At 42.1% G+C, this 21,683-nt stretch overlaps 2 protein-coding genes across 3 annotated transcripts in view; one reads left to right on the top strand and one right to left on the bottom strand.

The window, feature by feature from the left end:
* Nucleotides 1-8,148, top strand: part of fbxl16 (F-box and leucine-rich repeat protein 16) — a 39,107-nt gene extending 30,959 nt beyond the window's left edge. Inside the window, exons 6-7 of the mRNA XM_031871152.1 lie at nucleotides 54-117; nucleotides 650-8,148. Of these exons, the coding sequence (XP_031727012.1) occupies nucleotides 54-117; nucleotides 650-798 (213 nt within the window). The 3' untranslated portion in view covers nucleotides 799-8,148. The remainder of the gene's footprint in view (nucleotides 1-53; nucleotides 118-649) is intronic.
* Nucleotides 8,149-10,626: 2,478 nt separating this feature from the next.
* The window catches only part of LOC116396505 (uncharacterized), a 71,215-nt gene continuing 60,158 nt past the window's right edge, over nucleotides 10,627-21,683 (bottom strand). For both annotated transcript variants that reach the window (XM_031871144.1, XM_031871143.1), the window contains exons 7-11: nucleotides 20,116-20,233; nucleotides 19,794-19,889; nucleotides 17,464-17,560; nucleotides 15,987-16,038; nucleotides 10,627-14,354 (exon numbers count right to left, since the gene is read on the bottom strand). In XM_031871144.1, coding sequence (XP_031727004.1) covers nucleotides 14,189-14,354; nucleotides 15,987-16,038; nucleotides 17,464-17,560; nucleotides 19,794-19,889; nucleotides 20,116-20,233 — 529 coding nt within the window. In that variant the 3' untranslated portion in view covers nucleotides 10,627-14,188. The remainder of the gene's footprint in view (nucleotides 14,355-15,986; nucleotides 16,039-17,463; nucleotides 17,561-19,793; nucleotides 19,890-20,115; nucleotides 20,234-21,683) is intronic.

Below are 21,683 nucleotides of genomic sequence, written 5' to 3'. Positions count from 1 at the left end.
TGTGTGTGTGTGTGTGTGTGTGTGTGTGTGTGTGTGTGTGTGTGTACACACAGGTGCAAGATTTTGGTCTCCAGCATTTGTTTGGAATGAGAAGTCTTCGTCTACTGTCTCTTGCAGGTATGAGTTACACCTCCAATAGTGCTTCCTTCTGTTGACCTATTGTGACCTGAGCTGATTCTATACACACTGACACAGATGTTTCAAACATCATAACATTAAATATAGACTTTAGATAAGGAGTTAAGAAGCAATAACTTATTCATGTTAAAGAGAATCTTAACACATATAAAAGGGTGTCAGTGCACATTTTATTCTTGCAACATTGTGGCTAATCCATTAATATGCTCGTCATACAATTGAACCGGGTGAACCATGTTACACTGTATTTAAGTTGATTAGCTGTACTGCTCTGTGCTGTGTTCTGGAGCCTTATAGTGCCATCTAGTGGCCGCTCCTGTAACAGAAAAGCATGCCTCGATGACCACATCCGGTCACGCCAAAGAAAATAATTGGAAAGTAATTATCAACACAGTCATAATGAGGAACTGTCAGAAGCACTGCAACTACACTTTGTAATCTTATGGCTGTATACCCAGCCCACAGCTGAATGTTGTCCCTCCTGCTGTGCCCCCCACCCCCCCACCCCCAGGATGCCCCCTGCTGACCACCACCGGCCTGTCAGGCCTCATCCAGCTGCAGGAACTGGAGGAGCTGGAGCTGACCAATTGCCCCGGAGCCACCGCCGAGCTCTTCAAATATTACTCCCAGCATCTGCCCCACTGCATGGTCATTGAGTAAGACCACCGACCCACCCCACTGACCAACCGACCGACCGCCATGATTTTACCTTCCTCCTCCTTCCTCTTCCTCACTCTTTTCTCAAATGCTAGTCCGGAGACTGAACTCCCGTGCCACACCGTTCCTCATTACCTGCCCCCTTCCCCGCCCATCTTCCTCCACACCCCATTGAGTAGACTGACCCATAGGAGGACAGAGAGGCAGGAAGGGCAGATGTTGGTACATGCCAGACCCAGAGGATGATGGCGTGGCATTTGAGCTTCATTTAAGAAGATGCCGGAGTGAAGAGCTTGGTGTGACGTCTTGTCTGACAGCAAGTCTCTTTTTCAGAATCAACTAAAGGGTTTTGTTTACAGAGGAGGGCTTCTCGAAAGACTTAAGATGTTTTTCTTAGGTGAATGGATACTGAAGGGAGTGACATATCCAGATGAAGCATGGAGGAATTAGAAAAAGGGAAATAAAGACTTGTGTTTGAGCCGATACAGTTGGACTCACACATGCGCTCATACACTGTAAACACACACACACACACACACACACACTGTATATGGTAAGTCAAACAAATGTAAGTCCTCACGGCCATGAGTACTGACATTTCTATTTCCATCACTCTGTATTATAACTGCTGATATTTATTTCTTAGAAGGTATCAAAGGTTTAGCTTTCTCTTGTTTAGAGAGACACCATAATGCCAGCTGGAGAAACAGTAATCAGAGAGAACTAAAGGTGCAGTTCAGGAAGTGAATGACAGGGATGGAACTTCTCTCTCTCTCTTTTCTCCCTTCCTCTGTGTGAAGTGTGGGTCATGGACTCACAGGTTCCCGCCTTTTTGGGATACCACTACCTTTTTCCATTTCCGTGTCAATACAAAACAAAGGAGAATATTTGAAAAACATCAGTTTACATTTTTTTGTGTGTGTTGAAGGCGATTGGCTCGTCGCTTCACTTTTCCCTCTCTCTTACATTTTTTGTACACATATTTCATTTACAGATCCGGAGGACGAGTTGTCGTAAACTGTGAATGTTGTGTTTCTAAAGGGGAAATGTTTTGCAGAGGCCGTGCAACATGAACAAGCATTCAGTCAAATGGAAAGCAAAGTGTGCACAAAGCATCTGACTTGAAGGCTTGAGAGCTTCTGCTGAAGATAAAATGCTTTTCACACAAATGAGTAGAAAACAAGGCGACTTTGGGCCTTAAAGTGACAGTGATGGTATTTCTGGACTAAATAACCTCAGTTAGCAGGGGGCATGTTGGTGAGGTAGTTTTATCCAAATTGGGGGATAACTGGTCTTGGCATTAACTCCTTTTTCCTCTTCTTTTCATCTGTTAAATACTGAAAGAAACACATGATGTTCAGTGATGGTTCTGAAGCTGCTAATGCATTGTGTGACCCCTTTGCTAAGGTCAGGTTACTTCAAACGGTTAAAAAGGGAGGCTGTGGGATTTCAGTATTTCATATTAGAGCCGTTCTTACAGAGTCCACTACAGGCCTGGGACAGACATGAGCAGGAGCTAACGGTCCTTGTGTTGTGGCACTTTCTAAAAGATAATACGCTTTGCAAGAATTTCCGAAATTTTCCTACAAACCCAGAGTCATAGAAACCTATGAATGTCCTTTTTTACGTTTATGTTTTCAAACCATGTTCAGCCTAGCTTAGCTCAATCAGTTGGTGTGAGTGGGATCTAGTGGCAGCTCCTTTCAGTCCTTAGCCCTACAATCAATGGCTGATCTAACGTCACTAAAAGGCCTTTCCCTCGGCACAAAAACACACCACCACCCACTAACATCTGGCTTTTGTCTTCAGTGGAAACGGTTAGGTTTGGCAGTCAGCTCCAGCTCCGGTGGGCAGTGATGGAAACATGACAGCCGAGTGGATACGCTCATTTTCCGGTGCCATGCTATTTGACACGCGTTGAAGTGAACAGGGATTTGGGCAATTATTCGAATTTCTTAACATATAAAACAATACATTTTCTCTCCAGCCATCAGACTCTAGTCAGACAACAGTCATTTTATCTCCTTGATCGTCGAAACACACTTCATTCAAAGTCGACAGAAACAGAATAAAACGCACCGAAAGCTTGAATTCCATTGTTGCAACAATCAGCAGCTGTGGTTTGGTGGAGATAAACGCTTAATGCAAAGAGCTAGGTCCAGATCAGACAGAGAGCGTTGGGCAGGTTGAGAAAGCGAGGTGTGCCGCACTGCCTTTTGTTTGTTTTCGTCAACCACCAAATGAGCGCAAACGTTTCTTAACATAACCATGAACTATACACGTCTTTGTTAGTCTTTCCAGTGTTCCAACAATCACCAGCTCTGGTTTGAGAGTAGACATTATAAAAGTAACCGCTGAAGCATTTTCATTGTTTACCAACTGTTCCGCCTTCATGACATCAGAAGCGGTCCATCGCCTATTTGATTCAGTTCTTCTGTGTGTAAAAAAAACTGCATCTACACACTTATTTTGGTGGAAAGAAACGTGTAAATGTTTGGGCTGTAATATTATGATATTTTACTATCGTCATTTACATCATACATTCCTAATATCACTGCAAACTGAGAAGTGAGTTTATTTGAAACTTGAAACTGCAAATTGCCTTTTAAAAGGCAAACCATTGTTTTTGAAGTAAATAAAAATGTGAGCAAAAACACAAAGCAGAAAATAAGCTGCCATTGTTCAGGAGTATGCTCTTGTTGCTTTTCAAACGCTTTATTTGTTGACTGGCCAAATGGCATCCGTGTGATGTAAAAACAATTGACTTAAATGGGATGTTCCGTCTATATTTTGCACAGCGTTTTTTCAGAAGCCTTTAAGACGTGCTTAGGGCCCTTCTGATGGGCATCCAGGGTTATAAACCAACGCTGATGTTCAGAATTACGGCAGCGTTCCAAACAGCATCACAGAGAACAGTTTGAATCATTAAGATATACTGCACTGGTTCCCAACCTGGGGCTCCTGACCCCTACTTGGGGTCGTAAAAGCTTCATGTGGGCCGCAAGGCCTTCTTGATTGTAAGGGGTGTAAGACTTAAAAAATATACAGTTGGCCTAAATCTCAGCATGTCATTGATTTCTGTAAAAAAGAATCCAAAGTTAAAAATAACTATTTCATTAGGATAACAGGATGAGGGGACAGTGAAGACCTGGACAACAGCTACTGTATATTCTCAGAGCCTGCCCTCTCTGCTGAACTGCCTCGTCCTGCATTAGGGGCGATGTCCACCAAAGCGCCTTCTCCTGAGGCCAGGGTAGTTTTTGAATTCTTTGCCTCTTATTCACGCTGCTAAACGAGGCGGTGGATGTCTATTCTTCGCCGAGCGCTGAACATTTGCTGTTTTGTTTTTCAGAGAGTTGAGAAATGTTAAACTTTGTGTAGAAACCCTGCGCTCGTCACTTCTTACCCAGCCGTCCAATCACAGTGGAGGAGGGGCGGGACAAAAAGCCTACCACAAAGACCTGATCAAATGTGTTTTTCTATGAGCATGTTGTGGTCACATTGTGTAGGCCTATGTTATGCTATTGTTTTTATGGTTTTTACTGTAGACTTCAAGGCGCACTGGACCAAACCAGTTCCCTCATGTGGGATAATAATGGTGATCTGAATGCAAACAAAACCTAAGATCTCATGAGCCACATAGACTAGCAGGTCTGTCCTCTCTCCCTGCGTGCGTCATCCAGAGCCACAGCAGCCACTCTACCTCGTGCCCACATTTTTACTTTCGAGGATATTCCGTATCATAGCAACCAGACGCAACCAAAGCGCCTCAGCTGAACGAACGCTGTGCCTCCAAAGTGTTCCCAGCTGGGCGAGTTCTCAGCTGGTAAAGAACTGCTTTGGTGGAGACGAGCCCTTAGAAAAGCACACAGTTAAAACAACCAAAGAGCTAATAGAACAATGGCCAAATGTCAGGGAGAAGAAAACCTATTAAGTATGCATTATTGTTAAAAATAAAATACTTAATACGGACAGCAGTGTATCAAAAGTTCCTAAAAAACTCTCATCTCTGATATGATATTCACAGAAACAATCTGCTCAAAAATTCATCCAAATGTTTAACCTACACTTCCCACAATTATTGTGCTTAGTATTTTTGGTTTATTATAGTAGTGTATCAGTTGTTCTGTACAGTTGTTATTATGCATTTAATATAATATGAAATCTCCATAAAATATGTCAGTCAGGGGTCTTCAGTTTACACAATGACAGTAAAGGGGTCCTTTACGGTCCTCCAACCGCAATCTCAATCACCATTTGAACAATTAGGTTTATTTCACACCTCCAGCCATTAGTTCTATTAGCAATAATGACACTGGAACCATAAAGCTACAACAAACTGCAAAGAGACATTAGCAATCAGATGATCACACAAGCTGTGTTTCCTGTCACATATCTTTAAGCACATTTGGAAGCATCGCAGTAGAAATGGCTAAATTCGATGAAACTCCCTCAATCACTTGAGGGGGTTTTGGGCTACATGGGTTATGGAAACTCTTTTTCTGAATACATTCTGATATAGTGAACATTGAACTCACATGACTGATCAGCTGTTTCTGTTGTTGGCTTCTTCTCGGGTATCCCCACCATGTGTGAATGCTTGTCTTGGTCTCCAGACAGCATGAAACATGGCCAATACGAGCTGACATGAAAGAATAATTAAAACAAACTCCTGAAGACTATTTGACTATGATACGTGGGTTAGATGGCCGGTTCACAACCTCCTTCTGCTGTTTACTGGCTGATTGCAGCCATGCCTAAGCTATAGCGCCAACTTATTTATTTCCTTCGAACCAGTTGATTTGTATTTATTTTTACGATATTTCTAGAATTTGATTAAAATTCGCTTAACACGGCTACAGGCTGTAAACAAAGCAGGTAGAAACAGGTTAGACCTTTTGATTCCACATCCATAAAGTGACCTAAGCTACGCTCAGCTTAGTATTCAACATGCCTTTGTACTGCTGAACTGATCTTCATGGTGTCTGACTCTGGGTACGAAGGTGAAATAGTAAAGTCTCCCATAAACCAAAGTATTTATTTAACATGGAAATAAGTTATTGATGTTCAAAGGAAAAACAAGTAACTATAAAGCCAGTAGTCATGTGTCTTTCCGATGATCATCTGATATTGAAAGAAGTGAATGAGCCCAACAGTGAGCCACTGTGCTGCTTGATTTGCTGACTGCCAACTGAAGGGATTGGATCAGTGCAGCCAGTATTAGGTTGTGCCAAATGCATCTGCAGCAGCGCATGAAATGTGTCTGCTTGCCTCTAACGGATCGCTGACTACACTGAGAAGGTGGGTGAACTGTATGGACATGGCAGACCATGCATGTTTTTAGTTGGTCTGTGTAGTGTTTAAAGATGGCTCATTTTAGAGGTTGCTCTGAATCTCGTCATTGTACATAAGTATATTTATTTATTTATCTATTTATTTAAATTAATTTGTGTCTTATTCATGCGATTTATTTATTTTAGAGACATTTTTCAAAGGATTTTCTTTTATGGAACTTGCTTCACATGTGGGCCTGAATGAGTTGATGCATTGATTGCTGGTTTTGTTTTTTTATTATTATTTTCTGACATTTCAGACCCCAAAATGAAATGATGTACTGATTACACATTTAAGACACACTCGTTAGACACCAGTGACCATTAACATCATTAACACTGACTTCAAGTTTTGAAAATGTCACAATGCACAAGAGTATATCTTCTTCTGTGCCAGCGAGCTCCAACTGTGTTTGCTGTTGGATCCGTCATGAAGAATAAGGGGGCAAACAGTGGTGACAAGTTATATTTACTGTCATTGTCCTGATGGTGGAAATACAGAGTATGATATACATAAAGCATTTGAAGTGAGAGATTGACCTCTGTCATTGCTAAGCAATGTTTACGCTGTCTGCTAACATGACAAAGAGAAAGATCTCAGAGGATGAGGAACTATGGAAGCTCATTTCAGACAAGACGAATGAAGAGAAAAACAAAGTGATTGAAAGCAGTGTTGAGCATTTAGCAGTAGCTCTTAGCTTACTAGCTATGGTATGGGCGAACCTGAGACTTTATTCAGTTTCATGGTGGCCAACACGTCCCAACGTGGCTAACACCACTGCTTGGTCAGTGGCTCTCCACTATGACACGCTAGCCACCCCTCTAGTGTCTTTTCAAAATAAACTTTTGTGTTCACAAGAAACTTAGTTTCAGCTCCAAAGTAGGTTTACTTAGTTTCTAGGTTTACTTTGTTAGGTTTAGGAAAAGTACGGATTTGGATTTTAAAAAACTGCGTTTGTTAAGTAACTGGTGTTAGCCGAGTACGTAAGTTACGTTTCACATGGGACGCAAACAGAGGTCTCCTGTGTGAAAGTCTGTTTATTTGACCCATCCAACCTAACGCAGACTTTCTGGCTATCTAAACTACATCAGTTGCTCTGACCATCAAACAATGAGAAGGATGGGTTTACAGTAGAGTAGATGCGTCACATACAGACACTTGAGGGTGCCTTGGTGTGTCGGTATCAGACGCAGAGTGGCACTGACCAAGCTTCGGTATTTGTTGAGTTGGGAATGAAAACAGGTCGGGTGGGATTTTACATAGAAGACAACCTGAGGATGGCAAGCATGCTGATATACTGAGTCTGTTAATACTGTAACTATCCTCCTAAGTGGGTACTGAGTGAATGCTTTCACATGGAGGAAACATCCTCTGGGGCTACTCTGAGCTTCATTGTTTTTAGTTTGGCCAACTCTTCATTATCAGTGATTGGCTGAGTTGGGTGGAATTCTACAAAAGACTTAAGACAAGTAATTAGACAGAGAAACGACAAGTGCTTATCAACAAATGAAGTAAACAACTGTTTACCTTATCTTAATTTCAGTTAGTGTCAGAGCAGCATGCAACAATCTAGTAATTATACAAGTGTTTTTTCAGACAACTCTGTAATATCACTATTTCAGAGTTAACAATAATAAATTGCTGAGTCACTAATTGGTCCCAGCCCTACCCTGTCAGCATAAAAGATGATGCATTGTGCACAAGCAGCACTCGTCCTGCACTCTCAAACCACGACTCACAATTTGATCACTGATCTTGTTCAGTATTTTTGTTTTTAATGAGCGTCCAAAGGATTCAAATGTAAGTTTACATATCATGAACTCTGACATGCAGTCGTGCATTTCTCAGCTACTAACAGCAGACCTCTCTGAGGCACGTTATCGAAGGTAAATCATTCCGTTCACTTATACTATTGTCTACAGCCTTTGGTCTACATCTGTCACCATTTTGTTACAACCCTTGTACAGCACAACTTTAAGCAGTAAAATAAATACTGACAGTTTACTGATGATGTTGAAATTGGCTTAATTTGTGTGTTTTTTCAGTTTCATTGTGTTGAGCCAACCTGTGCCTGATCTTACTTTGACTGAAGACAATCTTTGCACTCAGGACCAGTGGATCTTAAGCTTTGGTACCTGCAGATGTTTCTGAGCATTTGAAAAAAAAAATGAAGAAAATAAAACACCAAATCACACCAAAACGTCTGTTGACAAGAAGCGTCAGAGCCAGATAGTCAAGAAGTGGCTTGGATGTCTGGTAACACATGATCACACAAGCTTGTGTCATGATTTACATTGGCAGGACGAAAAGCTGCGAAAGAGAATATATCTGGTTACAATATGTGTAATTAGTTTTCCTGCAGCACCAGGAAGACCAGGGTGGAGTAGAGAAGAGTTACATTCCTTATGCATCTGCTGACACAATACTCTCAACCACATGAGCTTACTCAGTTATCATCATATGAAGAGTGAACAGTGAGGATTGGAAGCTGGGAGCATGAAGACCACGGTGTACAACAGGGCTATTCAATTCATGTTCAGCGAGGTCCAGTTAGAGAGAATGTCCTCATGCAAAGGTCCGCAACACCACAGTAATGTTTTACATGCGCTTTGATTTAGTCCCATATATATTGAAGTAGCCAACATTTGTATTAACGTCTGTATGTAGTCAACTACTGACTGTCTAATGAAATAAAGGAAGTTCAATTGAATAATATTTTAACAATATTTATTGTCAGTTTTCAAATTTTACTGGATGAATTATGAATAATGAATACTCTAATAATAAATAAATGTTCTTCTCTCATTTCAGTTATAATAAGGATCTAAAAACAAAACATTACAGAAAGCTTGTGAACAATGTTCATCTTAAAATAAAGTACTTCATTTTTGAAAAATGAATAAAGTGAATTGTGTAACTGAATTCAGTTTATTCAGGTGTTACGTGATGTCACCCAACAAAGCCACGATATAATATATCTTCTCATCTTCAAATGAGAGAAACCTGTGAGCGTGCTTAGTCTGTGGTTATTAAACCACTTGTTTCTGCTCTATTCCTCTGTTAACATCATTGAATTCATGTGTTAGGATTCTGATCATATTTGGCTCTGAGGCTGTTTATTTTTTGTGCCTTCATTTTCTTCATTCATATTTCCATATGAATGAATGACTTCTGAACTTGTTGGTTCTGATCTGTATCTTCAACCAGAAGGGATTGTCTGTAAATGGAAGTGGATCAGATACATCAGGCAGACCTCGTCTCCTTCGCTGTCAATCCTGGTTTGTTCCTGTGGGGGATTTTAGAATTCCCATACCAACATTCAATACAATGACAACAATGCCCCCTAGTGTTGCCCCTGGGTGTGTTGTACCTTATGTACTGGCACTTTGCCCTGGAGTTCTCCCCGTTAACCTTCCTCTGCATCTCCTCCCTGTCATGCAGGTGTCCAGCAGCAACACCCCTCTTCTTCTCATTTAGCACCTTTAACTGTCATTTCAATCAGGAGAGACAAGTCAGATTAATAGAATAGAATTGTTTATTAGTAACAAATGATATGTGATGATAAAGCAGTTACAGTACATTGAAAGCACTAAAGTGTTGTGATATGCATTGGTTGATTTCAGCTCAGCATTCAACACAATCATTAAACCCATTCGTAAACTTAAAAATCAACAATCTTGCAGAGTGGTGCTCAGAGAACAGTTGCCCAAAGTCAGTGAAACCAAGGAGCTGATTGTTGATTCAAAAAGACACACACCCCTGTCTACACCAATGAAGCTGAGGAGGAGCAAGTGAACAGCTTTAAGTTCCTGGGAACCAGCATCACAACAACCTGACATGGTCCTCACGCATCTTCATCCTGGTGAAGGAAGCTCAGAAACAGCTGTATTTCGTAAGAAAAGTTAAGGAGGCTAAATTCCCAACTTTTACAGAGGAGCAATAGAAAGCATCCTGACTGGAAACATTACAAACTGGCATGGGATGTGTAGAGCACAGCACAGGAGGCTCTACAGCCGGTGATTAAAACTACCCAGAACATCACTGGCACCTATCCACCAAGCATCAGTGATATTGGTGAGAAGAGGAGCCTGCAAAGAGATAAAAGGATATTAAAGACTAAACCCACCCAGCTACAACATGTTCACCTGCTGCTGTCTGGAGAGAGGTACAGAAGTATCAGCTGCAGAGCCACCAGACTTCAGATCAGCTTCTTTCTGCTGTCTGTCCTCCACCCTCTATAGATACTTTCGCTTTGCTTTGTGTGTATTTTTGTTTTTTTACTTTTGCAGCAAAATGGGACTTCAACTACATTTACTTACACAACTTACAATGACCAAAAATGAAACCTTGTGAACCAGGTTTTTTGTAGGCCCCTGGTAACCTGGGGCCCTATAATAGTTGCCTAATTTTGAGTTGGTACATCTTCAGAGGGGGTGCAGTGGGAGAGACATCAAGGTGGCCTGTTGAGTAGGTTTATCACAATGACTTCACACTGGATTCAGAAGGTGACAAGTATTTATTTGTAGATCAACAGTGTTAACATGTTTATCATCAATACTATAAAAAAAGACAAAGACATTAATCATACAGGAACTATTAGTACATGCTGTGTATACAATACATGAGGGAGGTTGACACAGAGGCTCAGAATACAGAGCAGAGAAACGGTGAATGTCTGACGTGCTGCATGTGATCAGAATCAAAGTGGATTGTGATTGTGGAGGGTTTGGTGTCACTGTGGATGATAGGTGGCTTCAGAGGGAAAGTTGTTAGTTAGTTGAGCCATTACATTGAAAAAAGGAAGATGTAGAGAGAAAAGCAGGTGAGACCAACACTAGGCCTGACTATGTACAAGTGTTCATAATCATTTCCACTATTACGTCACACTGTAACTGCTAACATGTTACCATGAAGCCTACTCTCACTCAAGATGATGTGCAGTAAAGCTACAGAAAGGAGTCGACTCAGCTTTTCTAAAAGGATATCTTCTCATCTTCATTGATCCATGGAGGAAGAGCTGAGCGTGTGTTACCATCTCAACACTAACCATCGTTTGAATCAAATCGGTAGTGATCCTGCTCCACGAGTAGCTGATGGACCTTTCTAACATGGGACATGTCACAATAGAAACAGTAGAGGCGTGCATAATAAAATGAATAACTGCAGTATATGTGGGTTTATTTAAGAAATGACAGAACACATGGCTTTATTACATGCTGCTTTCTCCCCCAGAGGAACTCTCAGATCCTCTCAAAGGTTGTGTCTTTAGTCATGATAGCTAGCTAGTTGCAAAGGTAATAGGAACAGCATGAAGGTCTGCAGATCCTGGTCCAAGGAATCTACGAATGAGCTTTGGATCTGATATGCAAAAACAATATTTGATGTGGTGTTCTGATGTCCAGACTTTCATAACTCACTAAGCTTCTTTTTTTTGACCCTCTATTTATTTTGTATTTACAAAGAACTAAACTCAGGCAGAAAACCCGGCTTGCGCTGCCTTGTAGCAGTTGCTGAATGCTCGGCCCCTATAGACCTCACAGTACACTGCCACATACACTGTTGACTGTGGTCACAAGCACAATGTATCACACCCCTGCATTGTCAGTAATGCAGCAGACATGAACCGATGTACCTGTTTAGGTCAGCGTAACAGCATTTCTCCCCAGAAATACATGTTAATGACTAAACCCAGACTGTGTGATTGAGTGAAGGAGTCTGAGGAGACAGAAGGAAGCTTCACTCTGCTAAGACCAAGCGGAGGAACTGGCCTTTTTGGTTGAAAGGGTCAAACGACTTTGTATCAACCAGTGCTAGGCTATGCTAACATTGTACCTGCACCATCAACACTCAAAATAACATCCCCTAGTCATGAACAGAGCAGCTGTGTCTGTGGTTCACACACACACACACACACACACACACACACACACACACAGAGTTTTGTCTGGTCCCTGTAGGTTCTATCGTAGAGCTCTGGGTGACCACAGACGAACATTTTTGTCCTCGATTTCTGAATCAACGTCAGGCTTCATGTTTGGTGTGGACACACCATAGCTTTACTCCAGGGTGTGTCAGTACACAATGGCATCTCTGTTACCTCTGAGCAAACCCAACCACTGCCAGCAGCTGTGCTCAGATATGCAACACACTTCAAACTCTCGACCCGAGAGGCAGCGACACACTTTTGTTACTCTAAAGGGTACCAGGACTGTCCCTTCCGGCACATTAAAGCACTGCTACAGTGGAGTGCAGGTGAGGTGGGAAGGCAAATAGTTCCGCGACTTTTAATCTGACCACATCTGAAGGCATCGTGTTTCTGTCTGTTCTGAACAATGAAGAGCATGCCTTCACAGACAGAGGCGAGATGCGATGAACTGTACAAATAGGGATTATGGCACCGACGATTATCTCAAACCAGGCGTCCCCCACAGTTCAGAGCAGAGGGCCCAGTGCCCCCCGACGTCACTGAGGGTTATTATTATCTTTAATATAACTGTTGCATTCTCATCCACACTATCCTTTATTTTCATTGATGCAAGCAGCACAAGCTGACAAGATGGTTTCCTGTAATACTTTGTATTGTGTTGTGTATTAGGGCTGTAATGCGTTTAGGCAGGAAGGTTTGAATTGAGACACGAGTGACTTCCATGTTGAAAGTGCATTACAAACGTCTTGCACTAAAACATCGTCAAATGTTTTATTGGCTGAATTCTAAAAGCATGAATTGGTTTAGCAAGAAAACCAAATCAACAATAATACTGTGAATTTTGCATACAGGTGCAGTGCAGCAGCCTCTCACAAAACTGAAATAAAGAATAATAATTCCATCAGTCAATGTTGTTCTATTAATGCTCATTGTTTTAATGAACGCAAACAAAGAGGCCCACCTGGGGAGCCGGATGCCTGTCCAATACCTTTCTTCTGGCCGCAGAGCTGAGATGGTCGCAGGATAAAATCCACTAAAAACTGAAAAATAATAAATGAAAAACACCACTAATTATAAAAACTGTAGGTAATAATTCTGCATCGATGATCCTATCCTTAACCTGATCTGACTCGGTGAAATGTGAAACTGAGATCTGATCGTGATCAATGACCACAACTTCAGCAGATGCATGTTATGCTGAGCAGTGTTACTAATCACGAGGTGCAATAGTTTTTCTTCAAACTAATGCAGCTCTGCACACTTTCTTTACGGGGTTAAATCCTGAGCAAGATTGTAGCGCCATATGGACTCAACCCATGACATAATAACTAGTTTTATTTGATCCATGTCAAGTAATAAACAGAAGCCAATTACTCCAAAACATTTTAGTAAAAGAGATGGATGGACAAATGAAGCATTGTTCTGTTGTTTTGGCACTTAAATGTGGACCTGCAAGCTTTCTGAAAACAGGTATCTTAAACACTTGTTTGCCAAAAACGCTCCGCACATAAACAGCGTCTCCAAACACATATGACCAAAGCAAGAATGACACACTGCATGGACAGATATTTGTGGACATCTGCAGAACGTACGAGGAGACCCGAACACTTCACACCATTGACTGGGCTTTAACGTGCTGCTTTAACAGCCTCCACTCTTCTGGTTCGGTCCTTCCACCAGATGTTGAACCTGGCTGCTGGAGGGATTTGCTCCCTTTCAGACACAAGAGCATTAGTGAGGTCCAACACTGATGTTGGGTGAAAGGAATGGTCTGTCCACATACTTCTGTTCATAAGATGCTTCGGCCCCATTGTGAGACTTGTATATGTTTCCTCTCATTATGCTGTCTGCTCTCCTGCGCCCTGTATACGTCACCATATATATGAGCTCACATTGGTTTCACACGCATTCATATTTGATGCATTACTTTTGTATTGTAACTTAATTTCTTATTTAAAAACAATCCACTAGTTTGTCCCATAATGAAAAAAACTAACGAAAAAACAATATAAAAAATTCTCCATCTCAGTTTTTACTTGAGGAAAAGTAAAAATAGCTTTCTTTTCCACATCTCTCATTGTGATTGGATGAGGAGTATGAGCAGGAGCAGGCAGAAGGAGGCTGGTGGAGAGATCAGAGGTGGCTGTCTGATTCACATTTGTCAGCACATCCGTTCTCCAGTGGCCAGGTGGACAGTCCCAGTTCACTGAAGTTCATGTTGCTCTCATTGAGCCGTCGTACACGGTAGGTCTCATAGTGGATGTCATGTGTTACGTCTTTCAGGTCCTGCAAGTGAGACCTTTGCAAAAAAAAATAGAAATAGAAATATTGACAACTGGATGATACATTATTAGCGAGAGTTTGCTGTTTTTTACAATCCAAATAGGGATATTACTAAAAGTTAGTGTGTGAGTGTGTGTTGGGTGGCCTACACTCAACACCGTGCCTGAAGACATCTCTAGACACTGGCGCTGTTGTTATGCCTCCTGTGGAGACATAGTGGTGTTGATACCAAACCTTTAGCAACTGAAGCTAAAGCACACTATAGAGGAGCGCTGTGGTTTGGCACATGAGGCCAGCAGAACCACATTATGCCTCTGCCAACCAGTAGAGTTGCAGTTTACATCAATGTCTCTCCAAATAATTCCTCACTTCATCGTTTGGGCTTTCCGAAGCTATTCGACCATCTATTAACTATACTGGTCCACTGTCCGACGACCCGTATGGAATCTCACTTTGCTCCTCCTAAATCTTGAACAAGGTCCGGAGTCTCCTTTCCGCCACCAGAATGATCATTTAATTGAAATAAATGGAAAGAGAAATAAGGACTCAATAGACAGAAGATCCAAGGAAACAGACGGCACAGTGCTTGAGCATAATCTACGTTTCCTGGTTAGAACATGTCTGCATTATTAAAGCTGTTTTGTCTTTTTCTTTGTCGTTTCAACACAATTTATCGAACAAGGATGTTATCATGCACTTACCGTGGTCTTTTCAGAAAACTGACAGAGGTAGTTGGATAAATTGCACAAATGTTTGAACACCGCTGACTTACAACACTTCCACTCTAGCGAGGACATGTGTGAATGTGTGTCGCATAACACCTCGATGACTTGTAGAGAGACTAGAGGGAGAACTGTGACGTGCAAGACTAGGGTCCTTGAATAAGTCACACTTCAGTCACTTCATTGATTAATGGAAATTATGGTTACATCAATTTGACTACAATGGCATTGTGTTTAAGGTCATTAAGATGTATGATGGATTAATTTCATAATGATGTATGAATCTACACATTGGGATTTCACGGTATCAGAAATTTGGTACCAAAACCAATTCCACAATTCTCGATAACCAATTTGATACCATGGTAAAAAAATAAACGATAAATTCCATGTACTCTTTTATTACTGTTTACATGCTGGTTTTTTCAAATGTATTATAAATTCATGATCCATCTCAAGTTTCACCTCAAAGAGTACATCTGAACACATCATGATGAAGATGTAATTCCCCTTGGCCTAATACTCATTTCTACTGAGCAGAGCTTGAACGAGTCATGATGTAACTGAATGCATCCTCCGTGTGTTAACATTGCCTGTACATGTAGGACTGGGCTGTATGCTGGCCGCTAACAGCTAAAGCTACTAGATTTGTTGTAATGTAGCATTATCAGGGACATTTGCTATTGTCCCCAAGATGATGAGCCATGATCCCTGCTCCCTGCTCCCTACTACGCTACAGTAGAAAAACAAGTATTGTCATGTTGTCAGTCTTGGCTCTTGTGACATCCCTATCTTACACTTCAGGACATTTAGTGAGTTCGGCTGCCAATAATGAGCCGGAACATTACATTTAAGTTTATTACAAATGACTCTCATATCCCATCTCTTGTATGGTGAACAAAGTGTAGCAGCACAGTCAAACTCACCTGATGAGCAGATCTCTCAGGTTGGCAAACTCACAGTGCGCCACGTTTTCAACTGTGGAAAGAGAAGATTTATTTTACGTTTGACTTTGAAAAGCAGCCCTTGTGTTGTGCTCATCAGGAGACGTGCGCATCTGTTTCAATAAGTATCACATGACCAAATCTGGCAGTGATTAAAATGTGATGGTACCCAATGGGAATGATGTGAAGTGCATCGTCTGTGGCGTTATACTGTAACACTTTCTTTATTAACTTAAATATTATCTCGACCATTTGAGAGTGTGCGTCCATTAGTGAGTGAGTGTGCACCTCTGTGTCTGTCCACGTCTAATCTCGCATTTATCTCACAGAAATATGTGAAACTACTTCTAAACAAGACATTACATGGTGCTGCACAAAAACAATGCCCCTCGCCGAGACTTAAGTGTATGTGCTTATTTTAAGCCCCACCATGATGCTTCTCCATCACCACCACCAACACCACATAATGGTTAATGGTAAACAGACTTGCACTTATACCACTCCTTCCTATTATTCCTACAACTCAAAGCGCTTCATACATTCACACATTCACACGCACATTCAAACATTGATGGCAGAGGCTGCCATACAAGGTGCCACCTGCTTATCAGGATCTCATTTAACACACACACCGATGGCACAGCCCTCAGGAGCATTTGGGGTTCAGTGTCTTGCTCAAGGACACTTCGACAGGCGGACCGGAGGAGCCGGCAGCCACAGCTGGCCCGCAGATAACAGGTTGTGTTTGTTTAATGTATTTCTGTGAGATCCTGTCGGCTGCAGCCGAAGAACACCTTTTATTACCTGTTCTATACTGCAACTGACTGCTTGCTGACTCCTCACTCACAGATCTTAACAGGCCCCGGCTGTATGGCCCAACAGTGAAAACACAGCTGGGTGCATCCGGCACCTTAAACTCAGAACTCAAATACATTTGATCACATGTGGTCCTTTTCCTCTTCAGTACAGCCCTCTGTCCAGACCAAAATAACATCCTCTCCCCGAAAACATAGCTAGTGCGAAACAATGACATAAGCAGGATTCTGGGTCTGTGTGCCAGTAAAGACACACAGACACACAGACCTTCTCTGTGACCATTCAATACTGTCGAATACACAGCAGAGCATCTGACATAGAAAACATAAGGATTTGATCGCCACAGAGCAGCAGCTCATACCTAAAGATGTGTAAATGAGAACTATATGGTGAATTCGGCTGCATTAAAACATAGAGACAGTGACCACAGAGAGCAGATGGGAGGTGTGACAGGCTGTCGGTCGCCACAGTAGCCAACCGGCTTTCACACGAAAACAGCATTTTTTACTTTAGATGGCCTACTGTAGATGTAGTAACAGTAAGCACACATGAACAGAGGGTTTCTATACGATTGGAGGAAATATCACATATCATAGTCGTGGTTAAATTTAGCCGTAATATCAGGTGCAAACCGATGCTTTACCTTCAATGATTCCCCACTTTGTCTTGCGGCCCAACACCTTGTTTCCATTCACCTGGTGCTCCTTGTCCGTTCCCACCACAGCAAAGGGAATGCTTTCCTGCACACACACAACATGAGCATGTCTCAGTCAGGCTCATCAGAAGGATGATTCAACACATGAGATCTACAGTATCAGCACAATACAAATTTTGACACAGGGTCCCTCTAAAAGACAGGGCAACAAGATTAGCTAGTGAATTGTAATGAGCAAAGTGGCCTCTGCCTTCCGAGCACAAGCTCCCTTTAGAAAACCTTTCATTTTAGTGCAGCACAGGCTACCTGGTGCAGTCCTTGTTTTGGTTCTCATGTGCCCCCCTTCCCTCCAGTGGGCCCAGCAAGGCAAGGCAAGGCAAGTTTATTTGTATAGCACATTTCAACAACAAGGTAATTCAAAGTGCTTCACATAAAACCATTAAAAGCATCAAAACATAAGGCAAAATAAAAGGAGATTTAAAACATAAAAAAAAACAGTGTAAGAAATAAAATACAGTAGTAAAATGCAGAGACACAGGAAATTGATTAATATATTCATTGAATCTGGTTCAATTAAAGGCAGCAGCAAACAGAAAAGTCTTCAATCTTGATATAAAGGAGCTGAGGGTCTCAGCAGACCTGCAGCTTCCTGGGACTTTGTTCCAGATGTGTGGAGCAGAAACACTGAACGCTGCTTCTCCATGTTTAGTTCTGACTCTGGGAACAGGAAGTAGACCGGTCCCAGACGACCTAAGGGGTCGGGATGGTTCATAAGGTAGCAGCAGATCAGAGATGTATTTTGGCCCTAAACCATTCAGTGCTTTATAAACCAACAGCAGGACTTTAAAGTCAATTCTTTGTTTGACAGGAAGCCAGTGCAAAGACCTCAGAACTGGAGTGATGTGATCCACCCTCCTGGTCTTAGTGAGGACTCGGGTTGCAGCATTCTGAATCAGCTGCAGCTTTCTGACAGACTTTTTACAGAGACCTGTAAACACACCGTTACAGTAGTCCAGTCTGCTGAAGATAAATGCATGGACAAGTTTTTCCAAATCCTGTTGAGACATAAGTCCTCTAATCCTTGATATATTCTTCAGGTGATAGTAGGCTGATTTTGTAATTGTCTTGATATGGCTGTTCAGGTTGAGGTCTGAATCCATAACTACACATAGATTTCTGGCTTGTTTGTGGGTTTTAACATCAGTGATTGAAGTTGAGCAGTGACTTTCAATCGTTCGTCCTTGGTACCAAAAACAATCACTTCTGTTTTATCTTTGTTTAATTGAAGAACATTCTGGCACATCCAGTTGTTGATTTGTTCAATGCAGTTACCCAGCCCTTGTATGGGATTATAGTCCCCTAGTGACATAATTATGTAGATTTGTGTGTCGTCTGCATAATTATGATAACACACTTTGTTGTTTTCCATAATCTGAACTAGTGGAAGCATGTAGATGTTGAACAGAAGAGGCCCCAGTATTGAACCTTGGGGAACACCACATGTCATTTTAGTCAGCTCTGATGTGTAATTAGCTACAGACACAAAGTATTCTCGGTCCTTCAAGTAGGATTCAAACCAGTTATGTGCTGTGCCAGAAAGTCCCACCCAGATTTTTAGTCTTTCTAGTAGTATGGCATGGTCGACCGTGTCGAATACAGCACTGAGATCCAGTAATACTAAGACTGAACTTCTGCTATTGTCTGTGTTTACGTGGATGTCATTGAAAACCTTAACAAGAGCAGTTTCAGTACTGTGGTGCTGTCGAAAGCCTGACTGGAAGAGATCAAAGCAGTTATTTACGGCCAAGATGTTGTTCAGCTGTTGGAAAACCGCTTTTTCAATTATTTTACTTAAAAATGGGAGGTTTGATATTGGCCTATAATTTTTCAATATCAGCAATATGGCCTGGGCCTCCAGCAGAGTGGTGTTGGCTCCCGGCAGAGCAGCGAGGAGAAGCTCTGCTCCTGGAGGAGGAGGAGGCGCTGCTGTCGGGTGCTGAGCTCTCCTCTTCCTGACTGTAGGTCGATCTGGGGTCTGGTTGCTCCTGGAGGCCTCGCTAGCCTCTGAGCTGAAGGAGTTTCTGGTGAACCTTGATTACCCATGATTACGTCTGATTTTGGACCCGGTAGCACTGATGACGAGCATTAAGAAAAATGATGTAGAAATAGACCATCTTCTTGCTGATGATCTCGTTAACTTATGTTGGTCATATAGAGGCATCAGTTTGAATTCGAGACTGATAACCAGTTAAAGGTTCCTTGTAGTAACTTTTACGCAATCTATATCTAGTGGAATGAAGAGTATTGGAAGACATTACCCTGATTCGGTCGTTGAGGATGCGTTCCTCGGGATCCTCGTCGTACTCTTTCTGGGGGTAAACACGAATCCCATTGGCTGCCAAGTCTTGCCTTATCTGTCAAAGGTTCAACACATGTCAAACGGTTCTGGTTGATTGGTTTTCACTGAAGGTTACATGGTAAGGCCGGAAATATGTTCGCTGAGCACATGCATGATTTCAGGCAGTAGTTGTGCTCAAGCAAGAAACTGGATTTTGTTGCATGATCAGAACATAATTTGAAGGACACGCAAGTGATCTATAGAAAAGCAGCTTTAGTAAGTGTGTACGTGTGTTCCCTCACCCTCTCTTTGAACTCCTGTCTTTCCTCAATGGTGAGTGTGTCGGCTTTGGCGATGACAGGTACGATGCTTACTATCTTTCCCAACCTCTTCATGAACTCAACATCGATGGGGCGTAGCCTGGAAACAAACACAGATCTCTGGTCAGTTTGGACTGTAATGGAGGTCTATGGCACAAAAGTTTAAAGAGGGGCATTAAGTGGACATTGTCATAGCCAAAAGCCATTTCCAGCCATGCTAGCATTTAGCCATGAATGTATTGCAATGTCAGTCTGTCAGACGGTCCACCACATGATCCACACTAAAATATCTCAACATGAAATTTGGGCCTCCACGGTTACCGAACAAAGACCCCATGATTTGTCCTCTAGTGCCACAGTGAGGTTTTGTGTGAAATGTCTCGACAACTATTGGATCGAGACAACATTTTCATTTTCCCAATATTTTGGTTTATGACCAAATACCTGCAAAACTAATGACATTCTCATCTGCCTGAACTGTACTTTGCGTTTAATGCTTATGTTAAGATGGTGACTGGTAAACCTCACCATGTTAGCATTGTTATTGTCAGTCCCACAAGCATGAATGTGAGGTAACTTTGGTATTTTTCAACCCTATTTCCTCATGCTTTTGTGTCTAAGTGACTAATGAGGACATCACTTTATGAAACAGGTCCAGTCTTGAGGGAGAATGCTGCAGACGACAGACGCTACACAGGCTGTCATCTCTCAGGGAAACTACTCACCGTCAATGTACGTCCAGTAAAAGAGCTTTTTGTTGCCACTGACAGCTCAGAGTGTTGTTTGAAGTGTCTGACAACATTGTGGAAATAAAAGATGTTCGTTACTTTTTGCTTCCTGTTTGTTAGTGTTGGGACTTCACCATGTGGGGTGAAACAAAAAGAGAGGCCTAAATGTAAAATTGAAAGCCTAACCTGTGGAACCGCACCATCAGGCGTTAAAAATCCCCCGAGTGTGAGATTTAGTTAAAACCACAACACTGGTGCCTCATTGGACGTAACCCACAGGAGCCTCAGGGAGTCCCTGTAACACGGCCATGACGTCACCAGGGGTATATAGACCGGCACGGAGTTCCATTGTGACATACGTTGCTGAAAGGAGGTAACAACATTGGTACGCGAAAAATAACCGCGGTAACAGTCCCCACCTGGCTGGACGAGCAATAGACTGTTTTTGTGTTGGATCCAAAAGGAGAAACGGATAACTTGCCCCGTGCTCCTCCACTTTAACCTGCAGAAGGAAGATTACGGAATTCCCGGATTCTTCAAGTTGACATTAGCTGCTTTCCCCGCTGCGTGTTATGGTCCCGGGTCATTGGCTGGAGAAACTCTGCCGAACAAGACGGAAGAAACACACGCCGATCGCAACAAAGCGAACTCCAGTAGGAGGCTAATGTCTGGGCAGAGATAGGCCATCGTGTGTTTTTGTAACCTTGTTTGTTTGTTTCATGTTGAACTGTTCTGTTCAAGTAAAATCTTTTATTTCCAGTGTTGTGACACTTCTAACAACAATGTGAGCCGTCAGTGGCAACAGCAAGCTCTTTTACTGGA

This window comes from Anarrhichthys ocellatus, unplaced genomic scaffold (assembly GCF_004355925.1).
Source record: "Anarrhichthys ocellatus isolate YVR2014 unplaced genomic scaffold, GSC_Weel_1.0 scaffold56, whole genome shotgun sequence".
Classification (NCBI taxonomy): Eukaryota; Metazoa; Chordata; class Actinopteri; order Perciformes; family Anarhichadidae; genus Anarrhichthys; species Anarrhichthys ocellatus.
This window is presented reverse-complemented; position numbering and strand designations above follow the sequence as displayed.